The sequence below is a fragment of the Pongo abelii genome, chromosome 1, assembly GCF_028885655.2.
Source record: "Pongo abelii isolate AG06213 chromosome 1, NHGRI_mPonAbe1-v2.0_pri, whole genome shotgun sequence".
NCBI classification, from domain to species: domain Eukaryota; kingdom Metazoa; phylum Chordata; class Mammalia; order Primates; family Hominidae; genus Pongo; species Pongo abelii.
In genome coordinates this window covers 216,133,222-216,146,213 of record NC_071985.2, presented here as the reverse complement: position 1 = coordinate 216,146,213, position 12,992 = coordinate 216,133,222, and the positions used below count along the sequence as shown (strand labels likewise).

General features: G+C 51.4%; 1 protein-coding gene across 2 annotated transcripts in view; it reads right to left on the bottom strand.

Annotated features, from left to right (window-relative positions):
• The window catches only part of RCC2 (regulator of chromosome condensation 2), a 32,998-nt gene extending 20,324 nt beyond the window's left edge, over window positions 1–12,674 (bottom strand). The window contains exons 1-3 of one of the 2 annotated variants that reach the window (XM_024251375.3): window positions 12,498–12,674; window positions 11,177–11,469; window positions 1,979–2,072 (exon numbers count right to left, since the gene is read on the bottom strand). In XM_024251375.3, coding sequence (XP_024107143.1) covers window positions 1,979–2,072; window positions 11,177–11,461 — 379 coding nt within the window. In that variant the 5' untranslated portion in view covers window positions 11,462–11,469; window positions 12,498–12,674. Of the gene's footprint in view, window positions 1–1,978; window positions 2,073–11,176; window positions 11,470–12,031; window positions 12,255–12,497 lie in introns of those variants that run through there. The other variant, XM_054540930.2, reaches the window with a different exon arrangement.
• Between the last annotated feature and the right edge of the window lie 318 nt (window positions 12,675–12,992).

Below are 12,992 nucleotides of genomic sequence, written 5' to 3'. Positions count from 1 at the left end.
TGTGTAAGACTGATCCAATGTAGGAACTGATAAAAAGGCTACAATGTCTCTATCAAGCGCCTGGCTCCCTGGAAAGTATCTGTGAAGTACGTTCGAGCCCCATTCTCCGCCCTCAGCAGAGGGCACCACATGCTTCCTCATTCAGGTGCGGGGGCAAGTGGGCAAGACTCCTGGCCGCAGGGGGCAGGGGCCAGCCGATCCCGCATGGCACCTGCAGCAGCACACCTGCAGACACCTCCCCTGAAAGGAGGAAGAGGAACATCAACAATTTCCTGGGGAAAGAGCAAACCAAAAATAAAAGCCTCATGGTCTATATTAAAACTTCAGAAAAACTCAAGGAGGTGGCACCTAAATTAAGATTCAGGAACTGTATTAAACAAAACTCGGAAGGGAAAAAGAGAAACCCAAGGTCTCTTTGTCATGAAGACAAAATGATGGCATGATTGACGAGTATCGTCATGACCCTGTGCTGCAACACAGGAGGCCACGGGACGCCAGGCAAGGGTGCGGTGCCACACTTGAACTTGCTTGGCCAAGGGGAGCCTCAGGTGGTCAGATGCTCCTGGACTTACCAAAGCATCTTTCCCTGCAGTGCCCAGGATGCCACTGGCTCCTGAGGAGCAGGGTTGGGTTTCTTCCAGCCTCCCAAGGAAGGGCTGGAGGGACCGGGCAGGGGTCGGGGAGCGGGGGCAAGTCAAATTAAACACCCTGCAGCAGTCCCAGGCTCTGCGGTCAGACTGAGAAGTCAATTCCCATGGCCTCCGGATCCCTGGGGTCTGGTCCCAATCACAGAGCTACTGTGTGGATTGCTGTGGTGCTATCTTGCAAAAAACAAGACATCCAGGCTGCTGGTTTTCACCAGATCTACAGCAACATACATGCGCGGGAGGCAACAGAATTAACTAGAGGGTGGGACTCCAACCCTGGCCCTGCCACTCGCTTCCTTTGGTATTTACTGCCCTTCCCTGGACTTCTGTATCTTCAATGTCAACTGCGCTGCTCAGCTGAAGAACGGCTTTGAGAAATGATGCAACACAGGCACAGGACTGGCAACAAGGCGCCATCAGCACCTGGGCTTACGTTACTGTAGACTAGGAGGTGCTTCCCTGGGACACCAGCCACTGTGTGGACGTGGCCCGCCCCCCCTGGCTTGGGCCTGAAGGCTGGGCATTTTCCAAACAAGGCGCTGCTGCTGCCTGCAACTTAAACCCATTTCTAACTCAGCTGGCCCCCAGGTGCTGCTAACACATAAGCTGTTTTCACGGAACAAGGTGATTTCCAACGCCCCTGTTTTAAGGTGCCAAGACGCACCAGCGTGCAAATATTTGTTCATGGGGCAAAGCAATCCTGGAAAGCACTTTGGGAGTCTTTCCAGATGAAATCAAGAAGCCATAAAAGTTGGCTACGTGCCAGCCTTCCTTCTCCTGGATGGGCCGTTTCCCTTAAGGTAAGACACCAGTTTTCCAAAGGTAACTGGGGACAAAACATTACTTCTTAAGGACCTCTCTGCTTTCCCCCGCTCCAGACTGTTCTGTCAAACCAGTTCCTGCAACAATTTGGCAGCTTGCAAAGAAACGTGGACTCTTCTGTAATGTCTGACATTTTGACACCTGACATTTGACAAATTATCTAGGACATTCTGACACCATCTCACAGAGCTGGTCTCTTCATTTTAATGAAAACAAGTGACGTGAGAGGGAAGATGGAAAAGGTGGCAATGTTCATTTGAGGATACTACTTGTATTTTCCTGATTAATCTTAACGGAATTAGTGAGTCACTTCAAAATTGTGCCTTTAAAAGACTAAGATTAGGGTTCAAATCCAGCTCATCACTACAGTGGCTGCGTGGCCTCAGGCAAGTCACTTGGCCTCTCTGAAAATGCATTTGTAAATGAAGGGCATACCTACCAGGCAGGTGGTCAACAGAACCTAGCACTTAAGAAGCACTCAATGGGTTTTTGAGACACCATTCTCATACCTTGCTGTTTAGGCACTTCTTTTCGACCAATCAAGTCCCAGTTGGTTGCCCCAAAAATCAAAAGCTGCCCTTTGCACTTTGACCCTTCAAGTTTCTGCAGAGACAGAGAAAGGAAAAAAGAATTAGTGTGTAAGTCTGCACCTAGCTTCCCAAGGCTGTCCAACGACAGCATGAAACGAAAGAAAATCATTGTTAGCCCTTATGTCACCTGTGACCTCCACACGAACAGAGTCTCCCCACACTCCCCTCCCTCATCGGCAAGTGGCAATGCGGGCAACCCCAAACCTGCCCATAGCCGCTCACTTGCTAAGCCCAGGCTCATTTTTATCCTTTGACTTCCCTTTAAAATAGCTTTTGCAAAACACTAAAAAAAACCCCAAATACATGCCTCCTTCACAAACTGATGTACAGAGGTATTTGCAGGAAGCCTGCCGGACACTCAGGGGCGTTAAATCCGGCTCATCCTAGGGCCAAGTCTCTATTTCACATGGCAAGCACAGCTCGGGACCTCAAACCTTAGGAGCCTCACATCACTTCTGCCGCCCACTCTGCCGAGAGCCTTTCCATGGGGACTCAAGAAGAAAACAGTAGAGAACAAGGTTCGATTTCTCCACTGAAGGGAGACCAGGCAGAACACAGCTTTGGTGGGTACTTGGGGGTCTGAATCAGGCGGCATTTGATGGCACCCTCACGCCGCTGTCCATGAGCCCGGGAGCCAATGGTGAGTAAAACAGGACCTCCCAGGGGCCGGGCTCTCGAGGAACAACCTGTCACAGCAGCCAGCATACTCCAGTGTTCATCCTCAGTCTCTCAACACAAAGTCATCAGGGCCACCAACTCTCATACTGTCAACGAAAATGTATGCCATTTAAAAAGGCCGTTGTTCAATTCTGGGTGGCACTCATAATATTCTCAGCACTTTGCTTCCTTAAATGTCAAAATATACTTTTTCAAGTAGGTTGTTAGTGGAAGACTCAATTCTGAACTCCTCACTCAGTCCACACTGGCAAGGGAAGCATTCACTACTATCACTTTCTGCTCTTACACATCTTTCCTGGACATGAAAAGGAAAGGTGTTTCCTTCAGTTTACAGAATTCTTCTTGGAAGGCTTCAGGAAAAAAGTCTGGCCAGGCGCAATGGCTCACGCCTGTAATCCCAGCACTTTGGAAGGCCGAGGCGGGCAGATTTGCTTGAGCTTGGAGACCAGGCTGGGCAACATGGCAAAACCTTGTCTCTACAGAAAATACAAAAATGAGCCTGTGGTCCCAGTTACTTGGGAGGCTGAGGTGGCAGGACTGCTTGAGCTGAGGAGCTGGACAATGCAGTGAGCCAAGATCACACCACTGCTCTCCAGCTTGGGTGACAAAGCCAGGCCCGGTCTCAAAAAAAAAAAAAAGGGCCAGGCACAGTGGCTCACGCCTGTAATCCCAGCACTTTGGGAGGCCGAGGCGGGTGAATCACGAGGTCAGGAGTTCAAGACCAGCCTGGCCAATACGGTAAAACCCCGTCTCTACTAAAAATACAAAAAATTAGCCGGGCGTGGTGACGGGCGCCTGTTGTCCCAGCTACTTGGGAGGCTGAGGCAGGAGACTGGTGTGAACCCGGGAGGCAGAGCTTGCAGTGAGCCAAGATCGTGCCACTGCACTCCAGCCTGGGCAACAGAGCGAGACTCCATCTCAAAAATATATATATATATTTTTTTATATATATATTATATATATTTTATATAAATATATACATTTAATTAAATATATTATATATTTACATATATATTATATTCTATATTATATATTATAATATATTCTATATTATATATTATAATATATTCTATATTATATATTATAATATATTCTATATTATATATTATAATATATTCTATATTATATATTATAATATATTCTATATTATATATTATAATATATTCTATATTATATATTATAATATATTCTATATTATATATTATAATATATTCTATATTATATATTATAATATATTCTATATTATATTATAAAATATAATATATTATATAATATATTATATTATATATAATATATAAAATATAATATATTATATATAAATGTATATTATACATATTATATAAATATATATTATACATAATATATTATATATTATATATTAATATATATTATATATAATATATAATATATATTATATAATATATTATATATAATATAATATATTATATATAAATATATATTTATATATAATAATATATTATATATATTATTATATATAAATATATATTTATATATAAATATATATATATATATGGTGGTGGCTCACGCCTGTCATCCCAGCACTTTGGGAGGCCAAAGCAGGCGAATCACCTGAGGTCAGGAGTTCGAGACCAACCATGGTGACAAAGCCAGCCCATGGTGACAAAGCCAGCCCTGTCTCAAAAAAAAAAAAAAAAAAGAAGAAGAAGAAAGAAAAAGAAAAAGAATAAAGGGCAGCTCCAGGCCCAATCATTCTAACCTCTACAGTGTGATCACCCCACGGGTACGCTTTGGCAGTACAGCTCACACATTTCTAAGATTACACATCTTCATCACGGATGATTTCCATTTCATAGGAACCTTTACACAACCCAAACCTGATTAGGGCGTCCCCCAAGATATAGCTTCCGTCACGCTTGCCCGCTCCACCACATTATGTAACAGGAGAAAGATGGTCAATCTACAGGAATGCATCCTGCAGTCCTCATGAAAAGGGGAAGTGAGGCTAGCCGCGGTAGCTCATGGCCATCATCCCAGCACTTTGGGAGGCCAAGGTGGGTGGATCACCTGCGGTCAGGAGTTTGAGACCAGCCTGGCCAACATGGTGAAACCCTGTCTCTACTAAAAACACAAAAAATTAGCCGGGTGTCTGTAATCCCAGCTACTTGGGAAGCTGAGGCAAGAGAATCGCTTGAACCCGGGAGGCAGAGGTTGCAGTGAGCCGAGATCACACCATTGCACTCCAGCCTGGGCAACAAGAGCGAAACTCTGTCTCAAAAAAAGAACAAAAAAAGTGGGGGGGAGGGAAGTGAAACAACACGGAAAGGGAGAACAACTTTGGTGCATTTAAATTATTTAGGAAATGACCTTAATCAGAGGGTGGCCCAGCCCCTGCAGCACCCACAACTCAGGTTACTTGAATTGAAGCCTAGCTTCCCCTGGTTATCTTCTCTTCTTTGTTTAACTGGCAGGCCTGGCTGGAATATGCTACAGGTCTGTATTCAATGGCTTCTGTCAAAGTCCCTGTGGAAGGAGAGGCCTCTGGGTCCTCTGCCCAAGCCTACCAAGTTGGCATGGAGGGGGCAGTAGAGACCCAGGAAGGGTGCTAAGGCACTGGAGACCAAGCTCCCAGGCCAGAGGGCAAGCCTAGAAAAGAGCCCTGGAATGCCAGCAACTGCGGACCAGGCAGGTGGAGGTTCATGGGCACCTATGCTCAGTATGAACCATTGAAGTCAAACCACCCAACGCTGGGCTACAACCACTGCAGCAAAACTTCACAGTGCTGAGGCCACACCAGAAGCCTCAGCTCCATCAGGCCATGGTTCAGGGGCAAGTTCAGACAGCCAGAGCTTAACCGCAGTGGCCTTGGCCTTGGGGAGGGAGTTTCCTGGGTGACCTGGACATTTGGTCAAGGGCTCATGACGAGTGACCCATCAAGCTAGCTAAGCATTTATATGCAAACCCAACCACGCCAATAAAAATATATTTGTGGGCCGGGCGTGGTGGCTCACACCTGTAGTCCCAGCTACTCGGGAGGCTGAGGCAGGAGAAGGGCGTGAACCCGGGAGGCAGGGCTTGCAGTGAGCCGAGATCGCACCACTGCACTACAGCCTGGGCGACAGAGCTAGATTCCATCTTTAAAAAAAGAAAACTATATATTTATATATATACACGCACACCCATATACACACACGCATATACATACGTGTGTGTATATATATACATATATATGTGTCTATGTGTGAAAAACCTCGGTAAACTGAGTCTACTCCAGTGAGATTCCTATGAAGGACATTAACTGTTATTCAAGTTTTTACGTCATGGACCCTATTTCCTCACACATTAGATGGAGGTTAGTGTATTTCGTTATTATTTACACAATTGTTTGCTCTAAGCTGCTTTCTTTTATTTCTCTATAACTTCTTTCCTCTGCCTTATGTGGAATTAACATTTTAATAGAGTAACAGAGAACTCCCAGCACCGCTTCTCACTTAAGGGGTGCTCCTCTTCATCAGAGACCAGAAACAGCCAATCGTGGGAGACTCCCGCGCTTGCGGGCTCCACCCGGTGGGGGTGCCAGTAGGTGTGTGGGTGTCTGAAGTTCAGTGTGCCCTCCCAGGCTGAATCCAGCCTTCCCTGATGGGCCTACGGATTGTTTTTTTGGATGAACTCAGTGTCTGCGACACTGCTTGTGTATAAAGGCCACGCAGCAGACAGCCTGGCAAACAATCTGCCCAACAAGACGAATGATTTTCATGTCATTTCACCTGGCTGCCTCCAGCAACCTGGTCACATAACCTGGGCAGAGACACACGGAAACGGACAGAAAAGGCACTGAGCTTCTTCAATCAACAGAATGGGATTTCTAGTCTAAAGCAATTTTTGAATTATGATCCAAATGCAAGGTGCATGTTTACGGGGCCCAGAGTCAACCTTTTAACATAGGTCCATTTAGAAGACCGCTGCTCCCGAGGAGGTAAGACCCCTGGGAACAATGCTGGCATCGACCAATTACCTAAGGGCCATCAACTGAAACAGACTTCCAGCTCGGCTTTCAGTTTTATTTATTTGCTCCTTTCAGATTCAACACATCTGTCTCAGGGTCCACAAAACCTTGGCAACCCAAGACTGGAAAAACCACAAAGACCTGGGCAGCTTGCGACACTCACCTGTTTTCTAGGATTTGGCCAAGGCTGCTGCCTTTACTTGCTTTAGGAGGTTATGAAGTTCGCAAATAATTAGGACTGAATCTACCCTAGTGTGACACTGTGCCATAAATATTTGGAGTTCCTGGCATGCAACTTCCCAAATTCTTGGAATCTCCAAAGCAATGTCTTTTTGTATGCTAATGACTGACACTGGCAGCCCCCAGGCAGCTTCCGGATGGGGCAGTGGGAGTCTAGGGACTTTCAGCCCCATCCTCCAACCTCAGGAGGGAGGTGACTGAAGGTTAAAGTGATGATCAATGGCTTAATCTACTATGCCTACATAATGAAGCCTCCATTAAAAACCTGTGAGGACCAGGTCACAGAGCTTGTGGAGAGCTGAACATGTACCAGGTGGGTGGTCTGCAGAGGGCACGGAAGCACGGTGCCCCTTCTGCCACATCTAGCCTTACAGGTCTCTTTATCCATAGCCTTTGTAATATCCTTTATAATAAAGTGGTGTTTCCCTGAGTTCTGTGAGCCATTCCAATAAATTAATCGACCCCAAAGAGGGGGTCATGGGAACCCCAACTAGAGGCTGGTTGGTCAGAAGCTACCAGGGACTGGACTTGCCACTGGTGTCTGGGGTGGAGGGACAGTCTTGGGGACTGAGCCCTCAAGCTGAGGAAATCTACCTCCAGGTGGATAGTGTCAGAGATGAACCGAAGGACACCCACCCAGTGTGTGCTGCAGAACCGATTGCTTGCTTGATAGCAGGGGGAGACCTCCCTTTACGTCTAGTCACAGAAGTCTTGTGTTGGGAGGCAGGGTGTGGTGGCTCACGCCTGTAATCCCAGCACTTTGGGAGGCAGGCGAATCACGAGGTCAGGAGTTCAAGACAGCCTGGCCAACATGGTGAAACCCCATCTCTACTGAAAATACAAAAATTACCCGAGCGCAGTGGCACGTGCCTGTCATCTCAGCTACTCAGGAGGCTGAGGCAGGAGAGTTGCTTGAACCCGGGAGGTGGAGGCTGCAGTGAGCTGAGATCGCGCCACTGCACTCCAGCCTGGGAGACAGAGCAAGACTCCAACTGGGGTGGGGTGGGGTGGGGGGGGTGGGGGGCAGAAGTCTGGTGTTGGTTGTTGAGTGTGGCGTGAGAGCGGAGGAAAAAAGAATTTGAATTTTTTCTTAACACCTAGGCAATGACAATGCTCATCGGCCATAAGAATGTTCTATAAAATGCACATCTTTTACTCAAGGCAATTCTGCCCCTCAACAATGTAAGTATTTGGCTCATCTTCTACAAGCCCGACACCTGCAGCTTTGGGGTCACTGAAGGCAATATGGTTTTGGACATTTCCTGGGCAGCTGCTTTCACACAGACCTCCTCCTAGCAACCCTGAGCAGGGGTAAGGCGTGCAAAATGCTCAGTAAAAAAGGTTCTTTCTGCAACAAGCACTGCTGTCTGCCTGTGGCAGCACCCAGGGTCCCTAGGACTGCTCAACAGAGAGACAGAGACCAGAAACCTGGGGCCAGGGAAACTGGGCAGGAGGCCAACCCAGGACAAGGGGCAGAGGGCCGCCCTAGGCCTATGGAAAGGCAATGGCGCTGCATGGACCCAGCCCCGACCACGGACCAAACTCAGTAGATACTAACAAAACTTAAACATAGGGCACTTTGGGAGGCCGAGGTGGGTGGACCACCTGAGGTCAGGAGTTTGAGACCACCCTGGCCAACAGGGTGAAACCCTGTCTCTACTAAAAATACAAAAAATTAGCCAGGTGTGGTGGTGGGCGTCTATAATCCCAGCTACTCGGGAGGCTGAGGCAGAAGAATTGCTTGAACCCGGGAGGCGGAGATTGCAGTGAGCTGAGATCGCGACATTGCACTCCAACCTGGGCAACAAGAGCTAAACTCCAGCTCAAAAAAAGAAAGCACAACTTAAATGTAGGGTGTGCATTTTCCATGAGGCATAAAGGGGCATCATTTGCTGAACCCTCAGCCTCCCAGGTGCTCTGATTCTAGAACAGCACCGACAGCCCAAAGGATGGGCATCATGGGCCCTGTTGGTTTTTAAGTGGATAGAGAAAGGAAGATGTAGCTTTTAGAGTCCTGCTTATACACTAGACATGTAAAATAATAACGTATTTATGTGTATAAACAGGAACTTAAAAGCTGCAAGGGACTGCTGTTTACTCACATTAAGACTTACAAACATGCAACCCAACACAGGGCTCACGCCTGTCATCCCAGCACTTTGGGAGAAGGCTGAGGCAGGCAGATCACTTGAGGCCAGGAGTTTGAGACCAGCCCGGTCAAGATGGTAAAACCCAGTCTCTACAAAAAGTACAAAAATTATTCGGGTGTGGTGGTGCACACTTGTAATCCCAGCTACTCGAGAGGCTGATCAGCACACAAAAATCACTTGAACCTGAGAGGCGGAGGTTGCAGTGAGCTGAGATCGTGCCACTGCACTCCAGCGTGGCCATAGAGGGAGACTCTGCCTCCAAAAAAAAAAAAAAAAAAGACTACCCAATGTGCCATTTCCATTGACAAACCAGCTTCAAGCAGCACAGCTGCAGACAGAGGTGGGCCAGGGAGAGCCAGTGTCCCTCACACACTCCCTGTCTCTACCTTCTTGGGTCAATCTCAGCATGGGGTAAGGATCTTTTACTCTGATGGCAAAACTCAGCGCTCCAACAGTCTGGAGCTGTACAGCTGACAACTGCAGTCTTGGATGTCTAAACACAATCTTGCTTTTGGAAACTCACTCAAAATAGGATACAGGAAAGGCGGAAGCTCACCTGGCCCTTCTTTTTAAGTTTCGTCCTAACATACTGTGTTCGGAGGGCAAACGTCTGGAGTCTGGCACAGCAGACTAGATGTCAAAGGAAAACAGTTCCTGTGTTCCAGTTTCTCAATACTTTGGCCACTGTCTAGTCTAGCCTGATCCAAGACCCCAGGCAAGACCTTTTGACAGCTTTTGACGGGCTCTCCTCCACTGCCTAACATGTTAACCCTTTCACCCAGAGGGCACTTTTACAAAGCATATTCCCATGTGCAATTTGCAGGGACATCAGGGGTTACAGCATTTGGAGATCCAGTTCCATCCATGACTTTGGACAAGGCCCTCAAATTCTGTGCCCCAGTTTCCTTATCTATAAAGCGGACGTAGAAAATGTGCTATTAGACACTGCCTGCGCTTCTCTGGAGGAAAGCACTCTGCTGTTAACCCTTAAACACCCTTAGGAGATGGGCACTTATGGAAGGAAAAAAACCTCTCCGGCTGTCAGGCTCTAAACCCCAGGTGGAAGTTCTTGCTCTCTGGGGGTTATCCGAGAATCTGGTGAAAACTTAGACCCTCTTCTGAAAAACATATCCCACACCACACTAAACTTGCAGAAAGTTCTGTCGGGGGGGATGCTGTGGCGGCAATTGCCGGGTTCAGGTCTCCGGCTCTGCAGGTTTTTTCGGGAACGTTAAGTTGAGTCAGCCACGACCTTAATTAAGATTTGAGAAAACAGAAGCCCGCCCAGGACCCTAGGAGATGCTTCTTCACTGGGGGGCTACAACAGAGCCCACCCCGAGCATCCTGCAGCTTCGGACCACCGGAGGCAAACAAAGCCCGAGCACCGCTCAGCCGGGGGGCTTCCCCGACCTCGGGGGAGGGCTCTGCGGAGCATGCGCCCTCGCACCCCGCCCAGGCGCCCGCCGCCCCCGCCTTCCCAGAGCGCGAGCCGGCGCAGGGCCGCACGGGGCATGCGCGGCGGCCGTCAGGCCCCGCCCCCCCCGGGCGCCGGAGCCGAGGCGGCGGGAACCTCAAAGCCCCGGCGCAAACGGCCGCTCCCCGCAGAGCGCCGGCCGCCCCCTCCCCGCGGCGCCCGGGCGCACCGGCGGCCACGGACGTGTGGCGCCCGCTGGCCGCCCCCTCTTCCAGGCCGGGCGAACTTACCGAGGTCCCCTTTCCCGGGGCGGGGGGGAGGGGCGCAGAGGGAGCCGTGGGGGCGGGGCCATGACCCCCTCGCGCGGGCTTCGGCCGCCCCTCCCCCGCCGCGGGCCCGGGCGCGCGCCCCAACCGCCAACCGCCCGCGCGGTGCCCGGGGTCGGGTAGGCCGCGGGCCGCGCGCCCCGGCCCGAGCCCTTTTGTTGAGCGGAGGCGGAGGCAATGATTCAGCCCGCGGCCTGTGCCGGCCCGGCCGCCGGGAGGGAGCGTGACGCGAGGCGGCCCCTGGCTGGAACGCGCACCGTGCCGCGTCGCTGCCCCCGCCGGTCCTGGCCCTGCGCCCACCCGTCTGCCCTGCCCCTCACTCACGACGCGCTCCTTGGTGTGCTCGGGTTCGGTGATGACCACGGCCGCGCCGCCCGCCTTGCCTGCTGTCGCCGGCCGCGCCGCGCGCTTGCCCCCGCCGGGGGCCCCGTCGAGCTCAAGGCCGTCCTCGTCGCCGCTGCTGCCGCCGCCGCTGCTGCTACTGCAGCGCTCGGGCCGCTCGCGCTTCCTGCCCGCCGGGCCGCCGCGTTTCCTGGGCCCGGCGCGGGCAGTGCCGTTGCCCGAGCTCGGCTCCTCCCAGGCCGCCGCCGCCGCCTTCTTCCTGGGCATGGTCGCGGCTGGAGGGAGACACGGGGCAGCGGCGCACAATGGACGGGTTATAAACTGCGCGGGGGGAGGGGAGCGGAGACGAGCCACCCGGCCTCCACTTCCTCCCCTGCCCTCCCCAAAGTGGCGGCCGCAGGGTGGGCGGAGAGGGGGCGAGTTGGGAGAGGAAATCGCGCCCCTCCCTGGCCCCGGCGCGGCTCCTTCGGGGAATCCCGCAGGGCAGCCCGGAACCCCAGAGGCAATCCACTGGAGGGAGAATTGAGACCCCCGGCCTATCTTTAAGTTAGGTTTGCCCACAAAGCATCACAGTTGCAACCTCGCCCCCCAAAAGTAAAGGGAAAGTAAAAGCAGCCTCCAGTCCCCTAGATTTTCATTAAAGAAGGCTTCGGGACACTTCCAGGATTCCCCCTTGGCACCTGGGTGGTAAGGGAGCCCCTGCTCCCCGGCTACCCCACCTGCTGCTTTTGTCTTCGCAGCCTACCCCCAAACCCACTCATTGCATTTAATGCCACGCTCTCCCCCACCCTGCGTCAGCCCTGGACCCCCGTTCGGCCCCAGCTCAGGGGTTCCGACCTCGGGCTCTAGTTAGCCGAATCCCTCCGGCGGACTGCCCCCGGCGACGGGGGAAAAGCCCGAAGAAAGCTGGACCCCAGCCCCAAACACCTGCTCGCACAGACACGAAAAATAAAAACTTTAATGGTGCCCAGCTCTCTCCCAGCCCCCTTGCCGGCCGTGCGGCCCGGCCGGTCTCCGATCCGACTGCAAAGTGCCCAGGGCCGCCGCCAGCTCCCCGGCGTCCCTGCGCTCTCCCCTGTCTGCTTTTTTTTTTTTTTTTTTTTTTTATTGATTTTGAACAATGGGATCTCTGTCTGTCTCCGATTAAACCACGTGGATCCGCCTTCCTTCCTCTTTTTATTCCTTCAATCACCCAGCCCCCCTCCCCCAGGTTTTTTTTTTAACCTTTTCTCTTTAAAAAAAGGAAAAAAAAAAAACTTTCCCAGACCCCACAAACTGATCACTGTCGATTTTCAGACCCTACCTGGTTGGAGTGATGAGAAACCGGAGAGAAAAAAGGAAGAGAAGCAACTAAAAGACAGATCGGAGGGCTTTTTTTTTTTTCCGGCCCAGACGAGGGCTCCAGCCCACTCACCAGATACACTTAAAATGTAAATACGAGCTTCCAGAACAAATGCTACAACACAAAACAGAAACACATGTGCGGCCGCGCGGCAAGCGAGCGCGCGGTGGGGCGGGAGGCGCGGGGCCCGGGGCGCGCGCGCCCCCTGCCGGCCGGCGGACCCGGCGCCGGCGCCCCCGCCCCGCCCGGCCTGGCCCTGCCCGGCCCACCCGAGCCTGCGCCCCGCGCCGCGCGCCACGCCGCCCGCCTCGGTTCCGCTGCTCCTGCGCGTTTCGCGGGCCCGCGAGCGCGCTTCGGGCCTTCCACGCAGTGCGGCCTGCGCGTCAGGGACTTCTTTGCCGCTTAGGAGGATGTTGGATTGTTTTTCCTGGGCACGTCTAGACAGGTCACCTGAGG